This window comes from Hyalella azteca, unplaced genomic scaffold (genome assembly GCF_000764305.2).
Source record: "Hyalella azteca isolate HAZT.00-mixed unplaced genomic scaffold, Hazt_2.0.2 contig1885, whole genome shotgun sequence".
Lineage (NCBI taxonomy): Eukaryota > Metazoa > Arthropoda > Malacostraca > Amphipoda > Hyalellidae > Hyalella > Hyalella azteca.
The window spans coordinates 215,452-238,607 of record NW_025932180.1 but is presented as its reverse complement, the minus strand read 5'-3'; the positions used below and the strand labels follow the sequence as shown (position 1 = coordinate 238,607).

Here is a 23,156-nt window from a genome sequence, read left to right as displayed (position 1 = left end):
AAATAACAGTGTTTGGCAATTAAAATTGAGCTTAAGGGAAATGATCTAAAAATTTGTATTTTCAGAACGATTAATAATCACATATTGCAAAAAAAATTAAAATTGAAGTTTCATTTCATCAGTTTTTGGCCAAATGTATGAAAAATAACCAAACGCATCATTAAATAAGTAACAATGGGTCGAGAAGATGAAAGGAGGAAATCAAAAGACAAAAGAAGAGGGAGCAATGCAAAGAATGCCACAAATTTCTTCCCAGTAAGTAAAAATCAGAACCATAATACAAACAGTGCTACCACCACCTCGGGGGTCATAATTTTCCTATTTCTACTGCAATATGTATGTATATTATTTTCAATCGACCAAAAATGAGCCATATTGAAAACCAGATTTGAATCAGAGCCAAAATCCGAGCCATAATACATATTGTGTCATATGGAGTGTCACAGATCTTTGATATAAACAGGTACAGTATATTTATGCATACTATTTTCTATCAACCTGATATTTGGCATGTTCTAACTTGTGAACAATCAAAATCAATTTTCCGTGCTTTATTTTACCCATGTGCATCGCAGGGCGACTACATCTGGGTGGAGCCCACTTCTGGAAGTGAGTTCGATGTTGCCATCGGAGCCAAAGTTTTGAGCATCGACGGTCGACGAGTGACAGTCCAGGATGACGCTAGGAAGGTACATGGTCCACATATAAACTGAATATATATTTAAAATTCAGAAAATAAATAAATTTAATGCACCGTCAAATTGAACAGGCAAAAAATCTTTCACGAAGGAATTGTTGCCTTATAGGAATAAATATTTTAGAAGGCAATATTTACTACCACACTATGTAGAAACTGTAAGACTTTAAGTGCGAAAACATATACAGCAGGATGTCGAGAACAATACCAGGATGAATGAAAACTTTTTCACTTCTACGCAGTCGATTGTGCTGCCGCCGGAGCGTCGCATCAAGGCGATGCACCCGACGTCTGTTCAAGGGGTCGAGGACATGATCAGCCTGGGCGACCTGCACGAGGCTGGCATCTTGCGTAACTTGCTCATCAGATACAACGAAAACCTCATATATGTGAGTCATGTTAAGGTACATCCTGCATAACCTGCTCATCAGATACAACGAAAACCTCATATATGTGAGTATTTTTTTTTATCAAGCATGCCTAATCAGCACGAGCATCATTCGGAACCTGCTCATTAGACGCTGGCGCAAAGTTAAGGATTTATACACTATGCCAGTCAGTTAATAACTACCTATTGTAATCAAAAGTTAATGACAACAAATTTAGAGACAAAGAATAATGCCAGTAAAAACTCAATGTAAGCGCTTTTTTTATTGTTACTTGACAGACCTACACGGGGTCCATCTTGGTTGCAGTCAACCCTTATCAGAATCTACCCATCTATACAGCCGATCAGATCAGGCTTTACAAAGGGAAGAAATTTGGCGAGCTTCCTCCTCACATCTTTGCCATTGGCGACAATTGTTACTCGAACATGAACACTTTTCACCGTGACCAGTGCATCGTCATCAGGTTAGTGGTTAGCCAGGCTGTTCGATATTTGCCAAAAACATAAAGAATTTTGGGAAATAACGCACCGAGTGCGTGTTTTTCATATATTTTTCGGTGGAGTTCTTGTTCTTAGAAAAATTAATATTGCATTCTCTTTGAAAGAGTGCATTATAAGTATTTCCAAGATGCACGAAAATCCTTATTTACCATTATTTTTGCTTTAAAGTGGTGAATCCGGAGCTGGAAAAACGGAAAACACGAAACTCATCTTGCAGTACTTGACAGCCATCTCAGCTCGACACTCGTGGATAGAACAACAGGTTTTGGAGGCAAATCCTATCCTTGAAGGTACGTGAAGAAAAATTTTAATGCATACTCTGATCTTATTCACTGCGTAACTTGATATTTTTAATATTGCGTCCGATTTTTCAAGTTTTAATTTCATTTGTTACTTGCGCCGTGCAGCGTTCGGCAACGCCAAGACTCTACGAAACGACAATTCGTCTCGCTTCGGCAAGTACATCGACATTCACTTCTCGGGTGAGGGCGTCATCGAGGGAGCCAGGATCGAGCAATACCTGCTGGAGAAGTCGAGACTTGTGTCGCAGAGCAAAGGAGAGAGAAACTACCATATCTTCTACTGCATGCTTGCCGGTCTACCGAAAGATGAACTGTTGCAGCTCAAACTGAAGTCAGCTTCTAATTACAAGTATCTCACCGAAGTAAGTAGTTCGTCTTGTGAACCATGTTCAATTTATTGCATTAGTCAGTGAAAGATAGTTGTGCTCCATTACCGTATAAACTTTATTTTGTTATTATTTGCACCCAATTCTCGCGTAACAAATATAATAATGTTAATCCTGGCAAAACATTCGCATTACCCCTGCATGCTCACCAGGGCGAAACGATCACGTGTGAAGGTAGAAACGATGTCAGGGAATTCGCTGACATCAGGTCAGCAATGAAGGTTCTCATGTTCAGCGACGCTGAAGTCTACGAAATGTTCAAGCTGCTTGCTGCTATCCTTCACATGGGCAACTTAAAGTTTAAACCAAAAAGTGTTGGTGAGTACACAAAACCACGTATTATTGTAGGTTTAAAAATGAATATTCAGCGATGGCTTAAAATATGGAATATTTTCCAGCATGCATTCAATTTGAAGTGACGAAATGAAAGTTAGTAACTAGTTTGATGGCTAAAAAGCACGAAAATTATCACAGTTTTCTTTCAATTTATGTTATTAACGATCCAAAAGTATTATATAAGTGAAGCAAATGGAGATATTGTCTGTTAATGATGGAGTTTCGTAGCGAACATGGATGGCTCTGAGATCACCGACGCGGCGGGGCTGGCGTGGGTGGCTGAGCTGCTGGGAGTGGAGGCGCGGCACCTCAAAGCGGGACTCACGTCGCGCTCCATCACCGCGCAGGGCGAGACTGTCGTGAGTTACAAACACTCAATTGCATTTAGTAATGATTAGGACATGTCTGGGTAACAATTTTGATCTATTGACCACAAGTGATAGAAATTTTCTTATTTCCACATAGGGTTTCATAATTTATCGTTGTTGCATACTAGTCATCGTTATACATGCATGATGGTTGTTGTGCATTGATGTTTACTTGATTTAGTTGTTTAGTTGTTAATTGAACTATTTTGAAGCAAATTTAACGTAAAGCATTCTTAAATATCAACGCAATTTAGATCGTCAGCGTTTAATTTGCTTCGTAAAACATGATTAATGTGATTGATTCCATAACTCAATCGTTTAATGTAAATTTTAATGTAAATTATTTTAATGTCAAATGTAAAATTATTCCCATCCATGAGAAATTCTATTTCCCTCTCTATGTTTTACAACGAGCCAAATTTTCCCTGGTTATCAGTGATGACAATTGAATAAGTTTTAGCGTGCGTCTGGCACTTAATTATATTGGAACCGATATTTGCTAGCACATCCTCTTAATAAAGTTCATAATTGAGTTCTTTGCAAGGTGTCGCCTCTGAGCCTCGACAACGCTGTTGCAACTCGAGACGCGTTCGTGAAAGGCATCTACGGCAACCTCTTCGTCTGGATTGTTGCCAAAATCAACTCGGCCATCTACAACCCATCCATGAAGAAGAGCAGTTCCATCGGCGTCCTCGATATCTTTGGATTTGAGAACTTTCAAACCAATAGGTAATTTGGCGTTGCATGTACTATTACAGTATTCCCATTATCTATGAGATCTGATAATTGGCGGATTTTTCCCTTTCAAGAAGTTAAGTCTTCTTAAGAAGTTAAGTTAAGAAGTTACCATTCTTAAGAAGTTAAGAATGGTAGATGACTAAATTATTCGATGGCAATTTCACTCAAGGAGGAAATATGCCTCTCGATTCTGCCTGCACCATAACATCAAGTACTACTCACACGCAACAATTTATGACGATTATATTCTTTCTTTCAGAAGTTTGATAGTTATATTCTTTCTTTCTATATTCTTTCAGTTTTGAACAGTTCTGCATCAACTACGCAAACGAGAACTTGCAGCAGTTCTTCGTGCAGCACATCTTCAAGCTGGAGCAGGAGGAGTACAACGCAGAGAACATCAACTGGCAGCACATCGAGTTTGTCGACAACCAAGACACTCTCGACATGATCGCCATTAGGCCAATGAACATCATGGCCCTTGTGGATGAAGAATCCAAGTTCCCCAAAGTAAAGATCTTTGTCACGTAACTACAATAAGTAATCATTTTAAAATATTTTATTTGGGGGCATTTAAATTTGGTTGTTTTTTTTTTAGATATTTTAAAAAAATTATGGCAATAAATAGTAATATTTTATACCCCCTTTTTCCGTTGGCAAGCCTATTTTTAACTCAAAAGTCATGTGAGTTACAATAAATATCGGATGTAACCATGCGAATGTGTAGAAATTGATAGTTTACGTCGATTTTTGGACATAAAATGGTCAATGTACGTTTATAAAAAATAAAGTAAAGTAACCTAAATCGCTGAACTGCTGCGCATGATTTAATTTTTGCTGGGTGCATCCAGGGCACAGACAGCACGATGGTCCAGAAACTCTATTCGCAACATCAAAGCCACCCGCACTTCGTCCAGATGAGGAGCCAGGCTCAGCTTTCCTTCGGGATACGCCACTTTGCCGGCACAGTTTACTACAGTGCCAAAGGTAAAATGAGTTTAGTGCTGCTCGGGATCACCATGACAATGACTTGATTGAATAAAAGCATTCTGCTGCCTGTGAGACCAGATACACCTGATCGTTCATTTCATACATTCGGATTTCAGTTTTTCACAGAGTGATTTACAGATTGGGATTATTTTTAAGTCGAATGACTACTATTACATTGTTGGAATCAACAGAGTTACACACAGTACATTGAATATGACTACTTCGCATTAATCTACATTCAATTCATGCCCATCTTTGCCCAGGCTTCTTGGACAAGAATCGCGATACGTTCAGTGTCGACCTGTTGAACCTTGTCATTGGACCGCTCATCAAAAACCAATTTCTGAAAAACCTCTTCGACAAAGATGGTAAGTAATTCTAAATTTGCCCAATTACATCTAATCCTTATGGAAATGCTAAATTCATATTAAGAAAAGGGGACTGATACAAGAACAATCGTGTTTAACCAAAAATATTACACTTGTCCGCTTATGTTCCTGATGGATTGATGATAAGATTGTGGATATGATTACCTGTTCCAAATAGAGCTTAAATATAAAGAAAAATCTTTGAATAAATGTAGAAATGATTGAAAACACGGCTAACTTAATTTAATAGTTTGATATAATTGGCGAATATACTCAATTGAACATAAAAACGAATTTTAAACGACCTTAAATCAGCCATAGAGAAACATCGAAAAAAATATAATTTTGTTTTAAGAGAATTTTAATCGGTGATAGGGAATTTTATTGTTAAACTAATTTCAACAGAGTTAACGGGGGGAAGTACGACGAAAAAACAAGCTCGCACGCTCTCCTCGCAGTTCAAGCGCTCACTCGACTCCCTCATGGGCACACTCGGCAGTTGTCAGCCCTATTTCGTCAGGACCGTCAAGCCCAACGAGACTAAGAGCCCCAATGTCAGTCTAGGGCTTTGAATTGAGGAACGGTGCATTTGCACAAAAGTAACAACCTCTAGTAGTGTAATTTAGCAACACAACTATATATGATATATGTACTACATCTTGCAACAAAGCCTTTAAATTGTTCTCTCTGTCGTATGTTGTAAAATTGTTGTAAAGCCGTCGCAGGATTTTGATCACACAATAAGTTACGTTAGTTTATTCTCCGCCGATGCTGTACTTCATATCAGACGCGATTTTATATAATATTTCTAAATTTTAGCGCTGTTCCATTAGAAATCGTCTACTTTGGACACTCATTGTCTACACCGATAATCACCATAGAACTCAAGCATAGTTCTCCACTGACACTTTAGTGGATTGATCGCCTAATAATCCAAGTCCTCCGTTTGTTTTATTTCTTAGTTGTTCGACCGCGAGCTGTGCTGCCGCCAGCTGCGTTACTCCGGCATGATGGAGACCATCAGGATCCGCAGGGCGGGCTACCCCATCCGCCACACCTTCAGGGAGTTCGTCGAGCGCTACAGGTTCCTCATCCACGGATGCCCTCCCGCACATAAGGTAAGAGCTTACTTGCTGTTAACTGCTGTTAACATCTGGTTTGTTTGAATCCAAAGAACGATCATGTAGATTTCTAAAATTTTCAGGAATTCCAAATTAAGTCGTCATTTAGTTGTATATTATTACTTATTTTTGAATTTTTAACTTTTTACACAACTTTGTACATATTTTTGCCATCAATCCTAATGCATAGTTCTGTCATTCGTTGGATAATTTCTAAAATAAACTCTTGACTTAATCATAACATATATTCCGCAATTAATGAATTTTAATTTACAAGGGCGATAACTCAGCATCTGCCAAGCGCATCTGCAAGGAGGTTCTGAAAGGCACGGACTACCAGATCGGGCACAGCAAAGTCTTCCTGAAGGATGCGCAGGACGTGTTTCTGGAGCGCGAACGTGACCGCGTGCTCTCCCTGAAGATCACCATCCTGCAGCGCTGCATGCGCGGCTGGTACTACAGGAAGAGGTATAATTTGACGGTTAACACTCTTCGTGTGCTGACGGGGCCTCTCGGTCCCAAGCCTTTATGTACGAATGGCATTGACGATAGTTAAGGTATTCGTAGACAAAGGGCTAAGAAACAGCTGAATTGGAAGAGTTAGGTTCGTCTTACCTTATGTAAGTTTAATTTATTTTATTAACCATATTTATTTCTTAAAATGACTAAAATTGCTGCAGCGTTACATTTTTTGTAGGAAACTCTGACGGTAATTATTGAACAATGTTTCAAAGAGGGATTTACCTAGAAAATGCACATTAGTTATGATAAATATTTATGGTAATGTACTTTGCGTAAAAACCTGCCTCAATCTCATCGTATCCTTCAGCAATTAATTGAGCATTAGAAATATTTGAAACGTTTATTAACGTTTTTAATATCGATTTAGAAGGGACAAAAATACTTAAGTTAACATTGGTTCTATTGCACCTTCTCAGTAAAAATCAGCTGAGAACAATGCACGAAAAGGAAAAGAATCGGCGACAGGCCACATCAGGCCTACGCTTCAGCGCCGAGATCACTATGTTATGTTATGTTGATCTGAATGCATGACACCTGCCTCATGCCAAGGCAATATGACATTCAGAGAGTTAATATTGCACTTTGTAATTCCTAAATTCTGTTTGCAGATTCTTGTTGATTCAACAAAACGCGCGTTTCCTGGTTGTCTGGTGGCGTTATCAGCTGATGAAGCGCGGCTTCGCACGTCTTCAAGCCGCCATCAAAGCAAGGCGTGCCAACCACAAGTTCACCAACCTCAGGAATACCATTACCGGCCTGCAGGTGACGGCAAATTTGGTTTCTGTGCTTTTATAATTCGTGCTTTTGCATGGGTATTGATACGATTCATTATCATTTTAATCTCTTCTAAGGATTATTGTTTCAGTGATTATTGATCAATTACCCTGGATGCAGGATTGAAGACTTGATGCTAACTTCACACCGCAAAATTTTAAATAGGATCTCGCTCACAAATTAGTCTATTTTTGATGAAGCACTCATCATAGTCAGCGAAACATTCGCTCTCTCTGTCATGCTTCTGAACATGTGGTCGAAATTTTCTTTCTAATTTTTTCATTATTTACATGAACTTGAACCAAAGTCCGATTAAATAATAACGGAAAACATTCACAATGTATTTTTACCTGAAAATTTCAATCATGACTTCTATGATAAACTTGCCAGGCTCGGTGCCGAGGTTTGCTGGCGCGTCGACGCTTCCAGCAGCGGCTGCAGGCCAAGCGTCTCCGTGACAAGGAGGAAGCTGAACTCCGGCGGCGAGGGGACAAGCAACAGGCCAAGGAAATTGCCGACCTCAACTACCAGGTGCGTCTTGGCGAGTTGTTTTTACTGTATTGTTGTGGATTGATCAATTGATATAAATATTAGCTTGTGAATTGATCAGCTTACGAATCGATCTTTTGTTATAAATTTGTTAGCTTATGAATTTGTCATTTCTCTTTATGCAAGTTTAGCACGATGTTAGAGTAGATTATTAATTCTTTTTTTATTATGTGGCAATTTTTTTCAGTTTTATAGCAAAAAAAAACTGTTAAATCCTACGGGCATTCAAAAATATTAGTTTAACAGGATGTAAACTATAGTGCTATAAATTAAACTGGTCCTAATTTCGGTATGAACTACGAAATTCCCACCCGTAAATGAAAACAAAATATAATGGAATAAAATCTCGTGAATTCATAAGCAATTCACAGGAGGAATCTAGGGAGTCACAACGAAGAGAACCGCGGAACTGCATTCAATTTGTGATGTTATTTTGGTTTCATTTCAATCTCATGCATCGTTTCAAAATTACGTCATAATCTAATTTTGAAGGCTAACTCGAAAGCGCTGCTCATCACAGACGTCACATTATTCATATATATTTATAATGCTATTATTCATACATATTTATATTGCTTTTATTCATACATATTTATAATGCTATTATTCATGAATATTGATTATGCTATTATGCATACATATTTATAATAATATTATTCATACATATTTATAATGCTATATCAATATCAGAAACGACTCATGGAGCTGGACGAAACGACGGAGATGATCTCGCCGGTGCACGACGACGAGGACGACGAGAACGTCAACGACCCGCAGCTCGTGGACGAAATGTTCGGCTTCTTGCAGGGCGGCACCGTGCGCAGGAGGGTGAGACTTAAGCAATTGTTAATGTGCGCGTGGTGTGTTCAGCTATCATTTATTTGCTTTAATTCTTATAATTGAGTAGTTATTTAGTCGGTGAATTGGTAATATCACTCGTGAATAATAAAAGCCTGCTTAGCAAATGACAGGACAACGTCCATTAGCCAAATTGTTTCAAAACAGTGAAGCGAAGCAGGAAGAAGCCATGTGACAATGCTATGATTTTTTCTCAGAAAATTATTCTCGGATCATAAGGTTTTTCCATGATTGTCCTTCTCTGGATCAAATGCCGCTGTTGAATATTGTTCAAATTCAATTTTTGTTAAAGTTCTAAAATCAGGCATTACAACAAGGAATTGACCCGATCCAGAACTATTTCTCTAAAGTCAGTATGATGTTTTCTGTAACATTGATACAAATCTTGAACGCAGGGATCGATGGCTCCAATTGGCCTGGAAGAGGCCTTCCCGTCATCAGGGATGCAGGAGGACGTGTCGGAATACACGTTCCAGAAGTACGCTTCTACTTACTTCCAAGGCAACGTCACTCATCAGTACACGAGGCGACAACTCAAGCAGCCTCTACTGAACCTGCAGAACGACGCGGACAGAGTGGTATGAACATAAATATAATACAGTAAAATATAGTGATTTTCAACCGAATCTTAACCAACAGGTCACCTTGCCTATTTAGAACAGAATTATAACATTTTTTTTTCGGTCAAACCGAGCTGGCGAGCATTAAAATAAGTTATGATTATCACAGCTGCAGAAGCGATGCTTCATTGGGCGTAAAGTAATCAGCAAAACACTCGACAACTGATCTTCAGCGGTTATTTTTATATGTATTTTTGTCGAGGGATTTTGATCGATTCAAAATTCATCGAATCATGACCAGATAGAAAATGATTCAGTGTCGTTAACTTATAATGTGCTTGCTAGGGAATTAGATCAACATGGAAATGCTGGTAAAAAAGAAAGAAAATAGATCCTGCATACTTGATAGAAACCGTCTGACAGCATTTTTTACTTAATCAGTAAACAGACAACTGAGTGCAACTTACTGCTATTTGCATCGGAATCATTATTTGAGAAAATTTGAACTATTAATCATAGTCAACAACGAAACAAACATATGAGAATCTTCGACATTACGTTTGTCGTGATATGGCCCTGTTATTATAAAAACACTTTTTTATCGTGCTGATGCACGGAGATATCAGAAATTTAATTAATTTAATAATTAATAATAGTTTTTATCATATAATAATAATCAATTTTATAATTAATAATTTAATATTAATTTTTTATTTCCTCGTGATCAGTTAAATTTAGAATCGCAAATATATCAAATGTAATAGCTTTCGCTTTAGAGCCAGTCAGAAATGAAATAATAGCACAAACATTTGAATAATAACCTGATTATGCAGTATCCAAAGTTTGTCAGAAAAAAATTCTCACAATATGACGTTTAAAGTTTAGTCCAAATTATCCAGTCGCCGTCAAAAATTCAACTCACAAAATCTCGTAAAGATGCTAGCTTGTAATGCTGTGTGATCTCAAGCTTCAATAACTTGTTCATCTTTTACAATATTATTTTTCTGATCAAGCTAACACAACCTGATCTCAGGCGGCATTGGCCCTGTGGGTAACGATCCTGCGCTTCATGGGCGACATGGCGGAGCCGAAGTACAGCAGCGTCCACAAGGACAACACGCCCGTCATGGCCATCATCAGCGGAACCCTGGGCAGAAATTTCGCAAAATCAAAACAATTCAAAGATGCTCAGGCAGCACTGGAATCTGGTTCTGCTGACATGACTGTAAGCCTGAAAAGAACTACTTTATAAATTGGTCATGCTGACTTTAGAGGATAGTGACTACATGAAAAGAAAAATTATCGGTTTAATTTTGCAGTTAAACGTAACGTAACGGAGCCAGAGATTTTAGGGCAAAATTGGATCATTCAATTTCCCTAGTGATTGGCTATCACGCGAGGGTAATAATAGCATCAACAACTGGAAATTTAGAACGAAATGAGTCTGTTATTCTGTCTGTGTTACCGCAATGCCAGGATAAGCATCACAAGCTCATTTTTACGTTCATGAAATTGAACTTCAAAATGTACACCTTTGAATTCCCATGAATGAGCTGTATAATCTCTCTCAATTGGCACAGGAACATAACTTTACATTCAAACCTCGGATTTTCCTCTCGTCTCAACAGAGCAAACAACGCAAGCTCATCTCTATGACCCTGAAGCGTAAAGGGAAGATCACCGAAGAGTTGATTCAACAACTGAAGGGCGGGGACGCGGCTGCTGACACTTATCAACAGTGGCTTGAATCGCGGCCTACTTCTAACATGGAGAAACTGCACTTTATTATCGGCCATGGCATATTAAGAGAAGAGCTCAGGTTGGTGGCAGTGAATTCTTATTAGATACTTTCCTGACTCAGCGTTTTCTAACGTCGTACTAAAAACTACTTACGGTAAAGAAAAATATCTATTCAAACATGTCTCGTTAAGAATCGTAGATGGATTATTTCCTTTCATATCATACTGAATCATAGCTCAAAATTTGAAACATTTATTATTTATTCGCGATACTCAACAGAGACGAAATCTACTGCCAAATATGCAAGCAGCTGTCGAACAACCCTGGCAAATCCTCGCACGCTCGTGGTTGGATTCTATTATCTCTCTGCGTGGGCTGCTTTGCGCCTTCAGAGGAATTCGTCAACTACCTTTACAACTTCATCGACCGAGGCCCCCAGGGCTACGCTCCCTACTGCTACAAGCGACTCAGGAGAACTTTTGCCAATGGATCCCGGACTCAACCTCCCAGCTGGCTCGAACTCCAGGTTTATACTGACTAATGATTGATTGCATTCAGAGTAATCTTGTCTGGAATGAAATATCAGTCGTTTCATGAAGACTTGAACGTGGAAGGGTTATTAGGGAGAGAAATCTCTCTAAAATAAAATTCATATATGTAAAGTAAAATTATAATTAAAAAACATAATTGACTAATCACCGATTATATAATTGTTACAATAAATTGTTTCTATTTAAAGGCCACAAAGACGAAGAGTACCATATCGATCCCGATCACGTTTATGGACGGCACCACGAAGACGCTCCACGCTGACTCAGCGTCGACAGCTCGGGAGTTGTGTAACCAGCTCACCGATAAGGTGTCGCTCCGAGACCAATTTGGCTTCTCACTCTACATCGCTCTCTTCGACAAGGTAATCAGTGCGTCGTTGTAGCACGAGGTTCGTGACAGGATAGTGGAATGATAGATTTGGAGCGTTGATTCCGGTTGTAAAATTTTGAGAATTGAATTTTGGGTGTGAATATCTCGCATTGCGAAGAATACCTATGCCGGATTATCTCGACTCCGGAATATCTCGACTCATTGCAAATAGTGTGAACAAAAAAGATTTGTCCAGAAAATGCACATATATGCATTTGTGCAGATTTCAGAATCATAAAATAGACTTTTTTTTATTTTTTTCTTGAAGGTGTCGTCACTTGGAAGTGAGGGTGAGCACGTGATGGACGCCATCAGCCAGTGCGAGCAGTACGCCAAGGAGCAAGGAGCTCAGGAGAGGAACGCTCCTTGGCGGCTCTTCTTCAGGAAGGAAATCTTCGCGCCTTGGCACGACCCTACCGAGGATCACGTCGCCACCAACCTCATATATCAACAGGTTATTTTGTTATCGTAAATACCTGGAGTAAAACTTCAGCCACTGATTTTCGAAAAGGATTTATAACAGATTGTTCTATGTTATGGAGCAAAAGAGAATGAAGCTACATTTTCTGAAAATTGTAGGAAACATAACCTGAAACGATGTAATTTTAATGATGTTGATCCACCTAAAATTACTAATTAGTAATCATAATTTCTACATTTGATTATACAGTGATCTTATACTGCCTATCCTACAACCATGATCTTCAACTAATTCTAATTGCAAGGACCGTTGCTCTAGATCGTTCGGGGAGTCAAGTTCGGAGAGTATCAATGTGACAAGGAAGAAGACTTAGCGATGCTTGCAGCGCAGCAATTCTACATCGAGTTCGGCGCTGAGATGCACGAAGAGAGACTGCGCAGCAACATTGCGAGCTACATTCCTGACGCATACGTCTCCAGCAGTGACGGCAATCTTGACAAGTAACAAAAACGTTTATGTAGTAAATAGAGTCATGAGTGATGCTACAGAGTTGTAAATTACCCATAACGTATTTTAATTATTACAAATTTCTAAATATGTTTTAATGATGATTACCAAGTATTCAGATATGTTGATTAGAGCTGTCAAGCTTGGAATGCATGCGTTTTTACTGTGTGGTGCTTTTTTTATTGCGGTGCAAATTATGTTTTCCTGAGCTTCATGTTTTCCTTCGTTTCTCAAATTTCGTTATCTCATTGTGAATTTAGAATACAAGGGCGATAAATCCGATTACAATATTGTAATTCGATACAAGATTGTAATCCGATAAATTGAAGATGCTATTCCCTACCCTCTGCAATTTATTAAGTTTGTTTTGCCGTGTTCCTAAGGTGGACGAAGCTAGTGTCCAGCGCCTACAAGAAAAGCTACTACGTCAAGGAGCGAGTTGAGTACCTCAGGCTGAAGGAGGATGTCGTATCTTTCGCCAAGTTCAAGTGGCCGCTGCTCTTCTCGCGCTTCTACGAGGGCGTCAGGTTCTCTTTCCTGGAATTATTTATAATTTGTTGTGAATAATGTGATAAATGTCAGGGTAGATGTGCACCATGATGAACTTACTGAGAGATAAACCATTTAATATTAAACGCAATGCGTTGAATAAAGAATTTAGAAGCAACTAATTCTGTGTTATTGAAAATTAGGATCGCTGGGCCGCCGTTGGAGAAGAATGAAGTCATCATCGCCATCACGTGGACAGGAATTTATTTCGTCGATGACCAAGAAAATGTATGTTACATTCGAAATTTATTTCTGATGCTCCTGCAGTAATTTTGAAACATCATTGCAATATAATTTTTTATTGTATTTTTCGCCTGCTTGAAAATCTTCTGTTTTTCTCTGTTAAAATCACAATACTTTGAGTCCATTAGAACACTGTAAGACGAAGACTCTCCATTTAGAGTGAATTTCTTACAACCACGAATTCGACTACCATTAGTCACTAGATGCAATATTTCTTATGCTTTTGTTTTCTGAGAATAAAGAATTTTTACAAATGACAAAATGTTACAAATAACGAGATGCAATAATTGTTTTCTGACCTCCAGATACTTCGCGAGCTGACGTATCCAGAAATTATTACAGCGACGTTCAACAAAGTTCCTGGTCAAGGCTTGTACGGTCAAACGGTCACGATCGCGACGGTGCGGGGTGAAAACTTCAAATTCCGTTCAGTCAACAGCCAGGACATTCACACCCTCATCCTCTTCTTCATCGAGGGGCTGAAGAAACGATCGAAGTTTGTAGTGGCACTGCAGGACTACAGGTCTCCTGGCGACAGCTCGCTGCTCTCTTTCAAGCGAGGCGATCTCATTCAACTTCAGGAAGACTGCGTGGGGGAAACTGCCTTGAATATGGGCTGGTGTATCGGACGCTGTGACAGAACCAACGAGTCTGGAAACTTCCCCGCTGAAACTATCGTCGTCGTGCCTACAATGACCAAGCCTGACCGCGAACTTGTCGTTAGTTTTATGCTTTCTTTGTGTTTTTCTATCTTCACAAAATTTCTCATCTCATGGAACACCCCAAGATAGACGCAATAAAATAATTATCTACAACCTATTAATCAGTGTATTTAAATTTTTTGTATTGTTTAAATCAGTGTATTTGCAGCTAAGTTGGGAATCATTATTAAAAACTTACTTATTTTATTAGTTAATTTCTTTCTAGGAGCTGTACGCCACAGAGGAGGCAGAAAGAGCTCGCAGAATGTTGGAGTCCGAGGAGAACAATGCAGAACCTGCTGAGAAGATGCACACTCTTGAACGATATGCTGCTGAGAACTTCAGGTCTAATATATTAAATTCTTCTATTTATTCTTCATAAAATTTATCAGCATTCGGGTTTTTAGGACACAGCTAGCGTTCTGAAAGGACGCAATCTAATTCCTTGAAAAGAATTTCTAACTTTAAACTCTTCATTACTGAAATACAATAATTACCTTTATTCAGGCAACAATCGTAATTGAATACTTCATATTCAATCATAGTCTTAATGATCTGAAAAATTTCTAAAGCTTTGCATGGACTTTCTAGAGCTGCGATGGCAGGCACGGTGTCGCGGCGCAGTCAAATGACGGCAGCGCGGAAGGGTTCGTCGGTGCTGTGGAAGCACTCCCGCGACCCTCTGCAGCAGCCGCTCCTGCTCAAGGTAAGATGGCTGTTACATGCTTAGGGAAGTCGGCGACCACAGGTACTTTTATATTATTAAAAATTAGTAATACGTCTTCAATACTTCTTTGTTCAATAAATTTTAATGACAGCACAAAAATAAGCACAAAATACATGATAGTTCTCAACTGAATAAATTTCATGTACCAATAATCAAATTCCATGTACCATTAATCATATTGTCACGCTTAAATGTAGAGTGAGCTTAGAAGTTTGTTCAAATTACTTTGTTAAAGTACAATTATTTCCTCACCTACTCGCAACAAAACATGTCAATCTAAATCCCTACAGGTGTCTTCAAGTTACTCTCTACTTGTCCATGTCTACTATACTGCCATAAACATAACAATAATTATCATCGTCGATATTAACATTGATAATGCCAAAAATATACAGTGAATAATTATTCTTTTCATTTAGAATGCGAATATTATACGTTCGTTGATAATGTCATTTCTTTTTATTTCGTAGGTTCTGGACAGTCAGCAGTTGAGCGACATGGCGGTGGACAGCTACACAGCAATTCTGAAGTACACGGGGGAACTGCCTACACGTTCTGCCCCCACCGACACAGATCTTACCGACAAGGTCTTCAACGGTCCCATTAAAGAGGTGAGATGTTACGCTGTCCTTATGAATACATCGCACTAATAAATCCTACGGAATACATGGCAATGCTGTTATAGTGAATAAGTTGTGGGCAGGGCAGTTGTGAATAGTTGTGGGCAGGGTGGCCCAGTGGTTACAGTTCAGAGTACCAAGATTGACGCACTAGAGAGGCGCGGGTTCGATCCCAGCTCTGTGCGCCAGTTTCTGGCCAGAATCGGCGAGGAGGCCGGGCGGTTAAGCACAGCAGAATTGTAGCAGTGAGTTGCGAGTTCGAGACCGCAAAATGCTGTGAATGTTCTGCGATGTTAAGAATCGGCGACAGGCCTACGGCCTAATAACGCTGAAACCGCTATATTATTATTATTATTATATTATAAGTGGTCCTAATAAAGGGGGGAATGTTCTGCTATCTTGCTAAATGCGCTACATGGAAAAATTTGTCCTAGTAAAGAATTTCAAAATGCTTTGCTGTCCTAATAAATGCGTGGGTGGCACTAACTAAAAAGGAAAAATGCTATATACCATATTGTATGCAAGACACCATCGACACGAAAAGATGCTGTACTGTCCTATTGCATATGCACGAAAAAACGTCATAAACTTCATACTCCGACCACTACAGGATAAAACTTCACGTCAATTATTTCAGACTAGATTGCAAATAAAAGTCTCAGGTTTTTTCTACAATTATGATTTATTTACTTCAAGCTTGTCTGATAAAGATGATTTTCTTTGTAATCGTTTTAATAGGAGTTGCTCCGAGATGAGTGCTACTGTCAGTTGATGAAGCAGCTCACTGACAACCGCAATCGGCTGAGTGAAGAGAGATGCTGGGAGTTGATGTGGCTTGCTACAGGTCTCTTCACCTGCTCACCAGCCCTAATGAAGGTCAGGGGACCAATGTTCACTTTAGGTGTGACAACATAAATGCTGAACCACCCAGTCTTTCCTCTTCCAAATGTCGGGCTTGACTTACTACGACACAAGCAATCTACCAGATGGCGGGCCATGTTTTTAGCGCATTTTCTCATTTATGGAAAAAATGACTATTGTGCTCGCCATGTCCGTCTGTTTGTCTGTCTGTCCGTCCGTCCGTCTGTCCGTGACCTCAAGTTTTCGTCGACGACTAAATGCGCTCTCTGTCACTCACTACTGTGAGTACTGAGTTATATTTTTTATATGCCCTAGGCTAGATCGCAGCTATTTCCGTTCATCGAGGCGCTCCCCGTGTAGCTACAAAAGTGGCCGCCGCTGTTGCAATTATTCTTAATATATATATCTGTACTGTATACTATATATGTCTGCACTGTTATTATTAATATGTATCTTTTACTGTACCAATGTACTTTTGGTGCGCACTCTTCTCATCAGAGGCGAGGTTAAGTAATTGTTTTGCTTCTGAAAAATTATAAGTGCGGCTATTAAAATGAGACCGGTCTCATTGATGTCATCCAAAAATAGGTACCAACAATCTACTATTTACACTACCTACGAGTATCAATTGCTAGATAGATACATTTTACACTATCTAGGATTCTAGTCAACAACGTTATACGACAAAATATTCCATTCGAACAGGAGCTGAACCTGTTTCTGAAGACGAGAAAGCACCCCATCGCCCGAGACGCGATGGTCAGGCTGCAGAAGACGCTCAAGCACGGCCAGCGCAAGTACCCGCCTCATCAAGTCGAAGTCGAGGCCATCCACCACAAGACCACTCAGATCTTCCATAAGGTTGTAAATTAAATCTCTCTTCACGTTCTCCGTTCCATGTATCAGATGCTGATTATTGATGGTTTTAAGTGTCTGCTTCTATATTTTTTTAAGTATTGCGTGGTCTGTGACCCAGAACTGTCACAATGGTGTACTTAGTTATTTGTGTGCTTAAACAATTTTCTTATGTGTTCGTCTAGTTTCTAAACATGGACCATTATTTCAATTTCCAATGGGCTCTAGAATTTTGTAGTTCTTAAACGTATCCGAAAAGTATTTATTTGCAGTAAGCAAACGTTTGCCTTTTACTCTTCCTGGAATTTCACTGAGCGTAATCAATTGCTCACAATGTCGCATCATGGGCGTAAATAAATTTTATTGTTATTCCCTGAAAGAATGTATACCTAATACTCAATTATTATCCACCGAATTATCCGTCCGAAATTGACTCTCGTTCTCTGCCTGGATGCTCAGGTGTACTTCCCCGACGACTCGGACCAAGCCTTCGAAGTGAACTCCGGCACTTCGGCTGCTGACCTCATCGACTCAATCGCTCAGCGTTTGAACATCAAATCTTCGGAAGGCTTCAGCCTCTTCGTTATGATTTCTGACAGGGTTATCTCGGTACCTGAGGAGGATTTCTTCTTCGACTTCGTTCGGCTGCTGAATGATTGGATGAGGAAGACAAGACCCAACCGCGACGGTACGAGTTACATATTGGATCTTGCTTTACATCTATGGGGATTTATGAAACATCGGTGTCAGGCGGCGATATAAAGCGTCACTTGAATGATTATATAAAGGTATTTCTACCTCAGGATAGTGATTCGTTGATTTAGTTCGTGAGGGATAAATAAGAGCTAGACTTCTCTCTATGGAATTTATCTTGGTACGAGGTGGTTATACACGAGAGTTATATTAGAGGTATAAGGCAGAGACGTCGACCGTTATGTCGGAGTAGCTCTAATGCGAGTTACATCGCGGCGTACTAGTCAGTTACAGGGGGCCTTACTAAGGTCAACAGCCCTTTTATAGAATTATAACTTCCATCCACCGGGTTCTTGTCCTCGTGACACATATGCTGTAATAGCTGTTGACTCAGCGTCTGAGGCAAGCTTTTAGTGACACAGTAGACTCAAAGCTAACTAGGTCTGCTGGTAACACACGAGGATTTGTGTCACCAATAACTCTTCGGCATCAGGAGGAGAGAATTCGATGAAGATGCGGACTTTAAACGCCATGTAACGATTTTCAAGAAAAGACCTGGCTTACCTTACTTTGACAATATGATTGTTTCTGTTTCATATCAGTCTGTAACTGGCTTTAATATTACTTTTCTCATCTTCAAATATCTTCATAATCTAGGCAATTATCTTAACATGCGCTCATAGGGTGGTTTAAAGTTCGTGTAACCCGTTCGTACCACCAATTATCCACGACCACTTTCGCAGCTATATTATCAGCTTTCTTCACATTTAACATTCGCATTCGATATCGTAATGCAAGTTATTTACATCAAATACTTGTTAAAATACTACGCAATTGCAGGCAGCAGAGCGCTGTTCACATACCGCGTGTTCTTCATGAGGAAACTTTGGACGAACGTTGTGCCGGGCCAGGACCGTAATGCAGACCTAATCTTCCACTACAACCAAGAACTGCCTAAGTACCTGCGAGGTAATTGCTTAAGCAACAATAAAATAAGCTTTAAGTAATATTCAGTTCAAAGATTAGTGGAGTATTCTTTAGCTTGTAGTTTCAATACTTCTAGTTATTTCGTTTTCTTTTATCTGAACAATAATTTTTAATTAAGGAAATGTATCATGTAATGCTCCCAATTTGGGTATTTATTGGCACGGATACTTGCTTTTTTGGTAATGTTTGCGGAATGACTTTTTATTTAATTACATATATATAAACGGCAAGCAGATGTGTCTACATTAGCAATCGTTTAAATGCCTGAAATCCATGCTTATTTGTAAATTTAAATCCCCTCTTATTTCCATCAGGTTATCATAAGTGTACCAAGGAAATAGCGGCAAAGCTTGCGAGTATCATTTTCAAAGCGCGCTACGGCGACGACAGAGCAGGCCTCTCTCAAGTCGGGTATGTTGAGATATCATCCGCTAAATATATCATTATTTAATTAATTTCTTTATCGGAAAAGGCTTGAAATCCTGAACTTTGTCTCCTGAGTGAGCTATTATCTCCATGATATATGTTGTACAGTGTTGTACAGAGAAACCTCCCACCTAATATGTGAATATATATCCGGAACTTGTGTAGCAGCGACGTGAATAATTAGCTCATGCCACTGATATAAAACAAAGGCATTTACGCTCAATATCAGTAAATTTGTCGATTTTTATAAATCTAATTTTTACTCAATTTAATACGCCGGATTCTTTGGACCGTCGCAGATCCGTGCTGCCCTCACTCGTGCCCGAAGATCTCCTGAAGGCTTACAGCACCAGCGACTGGAAGAAGCAGATCACCAAGCATTTCAATGACACCGCAGGTGCGTTGCTGCTTCGTTCTTTTCATAGTATATCACTAATAAAAACTACCGCAGAATTTTATCTCGTACATAAGATTGAAGTCTCAAGTGGAACTGTTTTTACAGTTTTTATTCGTTATTTTATAATATCAACAGGTAAGTTCAACAGGTCTGTTAGGTGATGTGAGATCATGTGACCGTAGTTCATAATATAAGTAGATTTCAGAGTATAAAAATGTATTTAAAAATTCTATTCGTTATCTAAGGGATGTCGAAAGAAGATGTCAAGCTCGAGTTCCTGAAAGTCATCTTCCAATGGCCAACATTTGGCTCGGCCTTCTTCGAGGTGCGCCAGAACAGCGACCCTCAGTACCCCACGAAGCTGCTTGTGGCCATCAACCGAAACGGCGTACTGCTCATCAACACTACAACGAAGGTAACGTTAGTGATCTGGAAATAGTTAATTATTTCATATATTTCATCTCATTTCAGATAACACACGATAATTCACGGGCAACTAAGAGAGCATTTACTACCAATGCTAAAAAGTGTTACGTTCACGATTTAATTTGATCCTAATAATGTAAAATTTTAAAATTCACATCGAATTTTAAAATTCAATTAATTTACAGGTGATTCTGGAAACTCACCCGTTCACAAGCGTAAGCAACTGGTCGTCTGGCAATACCTTCTTCCACTTGACCATAGGCAACCTCACCAACAACACCAAGCTTCTTTGTGAGACTTCCCAGGGTTACAAGATGGACGACCTCATGTCATCTTATGTGGCCCTTCTTTACACCAACAATCAACTTAAACGTTAATGTCAATCCACACACAACTAATTGTTCGAGAATAATTCAAGTTATTCGAGCAATGTTGAAGCTGGAGTAAACCGCTTCATTAGACAATCGATGTTGTGATTTGTTCGTACAAGAGTCATTTTTCATTGACCTGCAGATTTCGATCTAACGTTGTGTTTTACCTCAAATATAAGTAAGCAATATTGAACTCATTTTTTTAGAAAATACATTTCTAGACAGTAAATTTGTTGATTGAGTTATTCATTTCTAACCGTCCGTTTTCGAAGTTGGAAATACAATAACTGATTCTTTGCTATCGTTTTCAAAAATATCATTATCTATTCGATTCTTTTCAGGGAAAATCTAATTTAATGTTTATTGTGTTGAAATATTATTAATGGGTAGTGCATCAGTTCATTTTTTGTCTATCGATTGAAATCACAACAATCAAATAGAGGCAAATACTGCAAATGTAAGCCTACAACAATAAACTAAAGTCTGTAGTGTAAAGGATAAATATGTTACAGCACTCGCCGAAGTTCTTGTCTTCTACCTGTAATCCCGACTTTTTACTTAAATAATAGTAATATTCAGCTCAAAGATTACGTAGCATAGATTTCACTTTAAATTTAAACTTTTAGTATTTGCATAGCGTGCCTTTTAGAACTAAAATTATTTATGTTTTGTCATTCGTAAAGTTACTCATTGGGCCTAGTGTCTTGTTTGTCTTATATATCATATAAAGTTGATTTAAGTAAGTAGTAGATCATATGCGTATTTTTATAAGTTCAGTTTATCAATCTAAATTTAGCTCTATGCTCTGTTCCCGTCGAAGGAGTATAAACATGATCGGGCACATTTGAAAAAAAATATGCGTTTTCCTCTTGCATAGAACGATAAGCTAATACCATATTCTATTGCGTTAAGTTATTAAAATTTCTTGCATTGCTGTTGATGATGATAGGCATTTTTTGCTGAATAAACTTAATAGAACAATTATGATTTCTTTCCCTTAAGTTGAACTTTCAATGTATACTCCACGAATGTTCTGCGATGTTAGGAATCGGCGAAAGGCCTACGGCCTTGCAAACGTCGAAACCTCTATGTATAATATAATATAATATTACATAATATAATATAATATAATATAATATAATATAATATAATATATTATAATATAATATAGTGCATACACGAAAAAACATGAACTTATACATGCATTGAATGATCTCGATCCATTGATGAATTACTAATGTAATAGTTCAGCGAGGAAACTCTTGTAAAGACGTTCTGATATTAGAATTTCTTTTAGACAAATCTTTAAAATTAAATATCGTGATTAATGCGTTGAAAATTTAGACCTGTTAGCCGGTGACAGATTCGTGACATTGCATACTTTACATAGCAAAAATGCTGTTTTCTAACCAGTACTCACTGCTTCAATCAGCCATTATCCAATCTACATTTCTCCACATCCATAGGCGGAATCGACAGCGGACATAGACGCAAAAGCCCCCGTTTTGGGTAAGTGACCTGCGTATAATCCGATCAATTATGAACTGATCTTGGTGAATTTTATCACACATCGCGCAAATGTGAATTCACACTTATTCGACGTTATATTATATTTCCCTGTTTATGATTAAATTGTAAAATTTCACATTCTGCGCAAATGCCCACCGCATAAATCTGTCAATTCTGAAGCGACTGGGAGGATATTCTAAAAATAGGTCATTAATATAAATGCGCCGCAACGCATTGTATGTATAGCGAAGTATAGTGTCGGTTCAGCAGGACAGATCAAGTTCGGTCTGTTCCCGATTCTTGTTATGTTCGTGACTATTTCACAGGGGATCTATAATTTTTTGCACAGATATTTTCACAACTGACGTTGTAACTAAAATGGTTCTGGATTTTTACAAGGCCCGTAAATGGTACATACTCAAATCTAAACAAATTCGCCTGCACAGCTTAATCTAGTCAGTTCTTGAATACATCCAAACTCGGGGTGTCAACGATGCCTGCAGAAAAGCCTATTACACGTTTCGGTGACTAGAAACGATAAAAAGTATAAAGTAGCCCCCTACCTTTGGGCTTTATAGGTATTTATTAAGAATCTTAGCTGCATAGTGGTCTGCACACTTCTATGGGATGTTAATAGTAATTTTTTGTGAATAAACTTCTCATGCTCCATTAAACAAGTGCTTGAAACATATTTCCCTTTCAGTAAGCCTTTTCTCTTTTTTATTCATTAACTTTCGGCGTATA

At 38.7% G+C, this 23,156-nt stretch overlaps 1 protein-coding gene across 1 annotated transcript; it reads left to right on the top strand.

Annotated features, from left to right (window-relative positions):
* The first annotated feature begins 96 nt into the window (after positions 1 to 96).
* On the top strand, positions 97 to 21,878 carry LOC108676327 (myosin-VIIa). The gene is made up of 39 exons (XM_018164390.2): positions 97 to 255; positions 576 to 689; positions 940 to 1,086; positions 1,365 to 1,549; positions 1,755 to 1,876; positions 1,994 to 2,250; positions 2,427 to 2,592; positions 2,839 to 2,969; positions 3,523 to 3,707; positions 4,016 to 4,226; positions 4,568 to 4,703; positions 4,970 to 5,074; positions 5,480 to 5,628; positions 6,037 to 6,192; positions 6,473 to 6,663; positions 7,326 to 7,479; positions 7,882 to 8,022; positions 8,731 to 8,868; positions 9,294 to 9,476; positions 10,492 to 10,683; positions 11,087 to 11,277; positions 11,478 to 11,724; positions 11,938 to 12,111; positions 12,388 to 12,573; positions 12,859 to 13,040; positions 13,431 to 13,574; positions 13,740 to 13,824; positions 14,145 to 14,558; positions 14,767 to 14,885; positions 15,132 to 15,246; positions 15,738 to 15,878; positions 16,626 to 16,763; positions 17,454 to 17,609; positions 18,063 to 18,291; positions 19,137 to 19,265; positions 19,598 to 19,694; positions 20,009 to 20,106; positions 20,352 to 20,521; positions 20,718 to 21,878. The coding sequence occupies exons 1-39, from the start codon at positions 175 to 177 to the stop codon at positions 20,907 to 20,909; spliced, it is 6,351 nt and encodes a 2,116-aa protein (XP_018019879.1). The 5' UTR covers positions 97 to 174; the 3' UTR covers positions 20,910 to 21,878.
* The last annotated feature ends 1,278 nt before the right edge of the window (positions 21,879 to 23,156 follow it).

Excerpts from the sequence above, each read along its gene's own strand:
- LOC108676327 (XM_018164390.2), top strand. The coding sequence starts at position 175 with ATGGGTCGAGAAGATGAAAGGAGGAAATCAAAAGACAAAAGAAGAGGG. Across the intron at positions 6,664-7,325 it reads GGCTGGTACTACAGGAAGAG|ATTCTTGTTGATTCAACAAA; the intron begins GTATAATTTGAC and ends TTCTGTTTGCAG. Across the intron at positions 15,879-16,625 it reads TCAACGGTCCCATTAAAGAG|GAGTTGCTCCGAGATGAGTG; the intron begins GTGAGATGTTAC and ends TCGTTTTAATAG.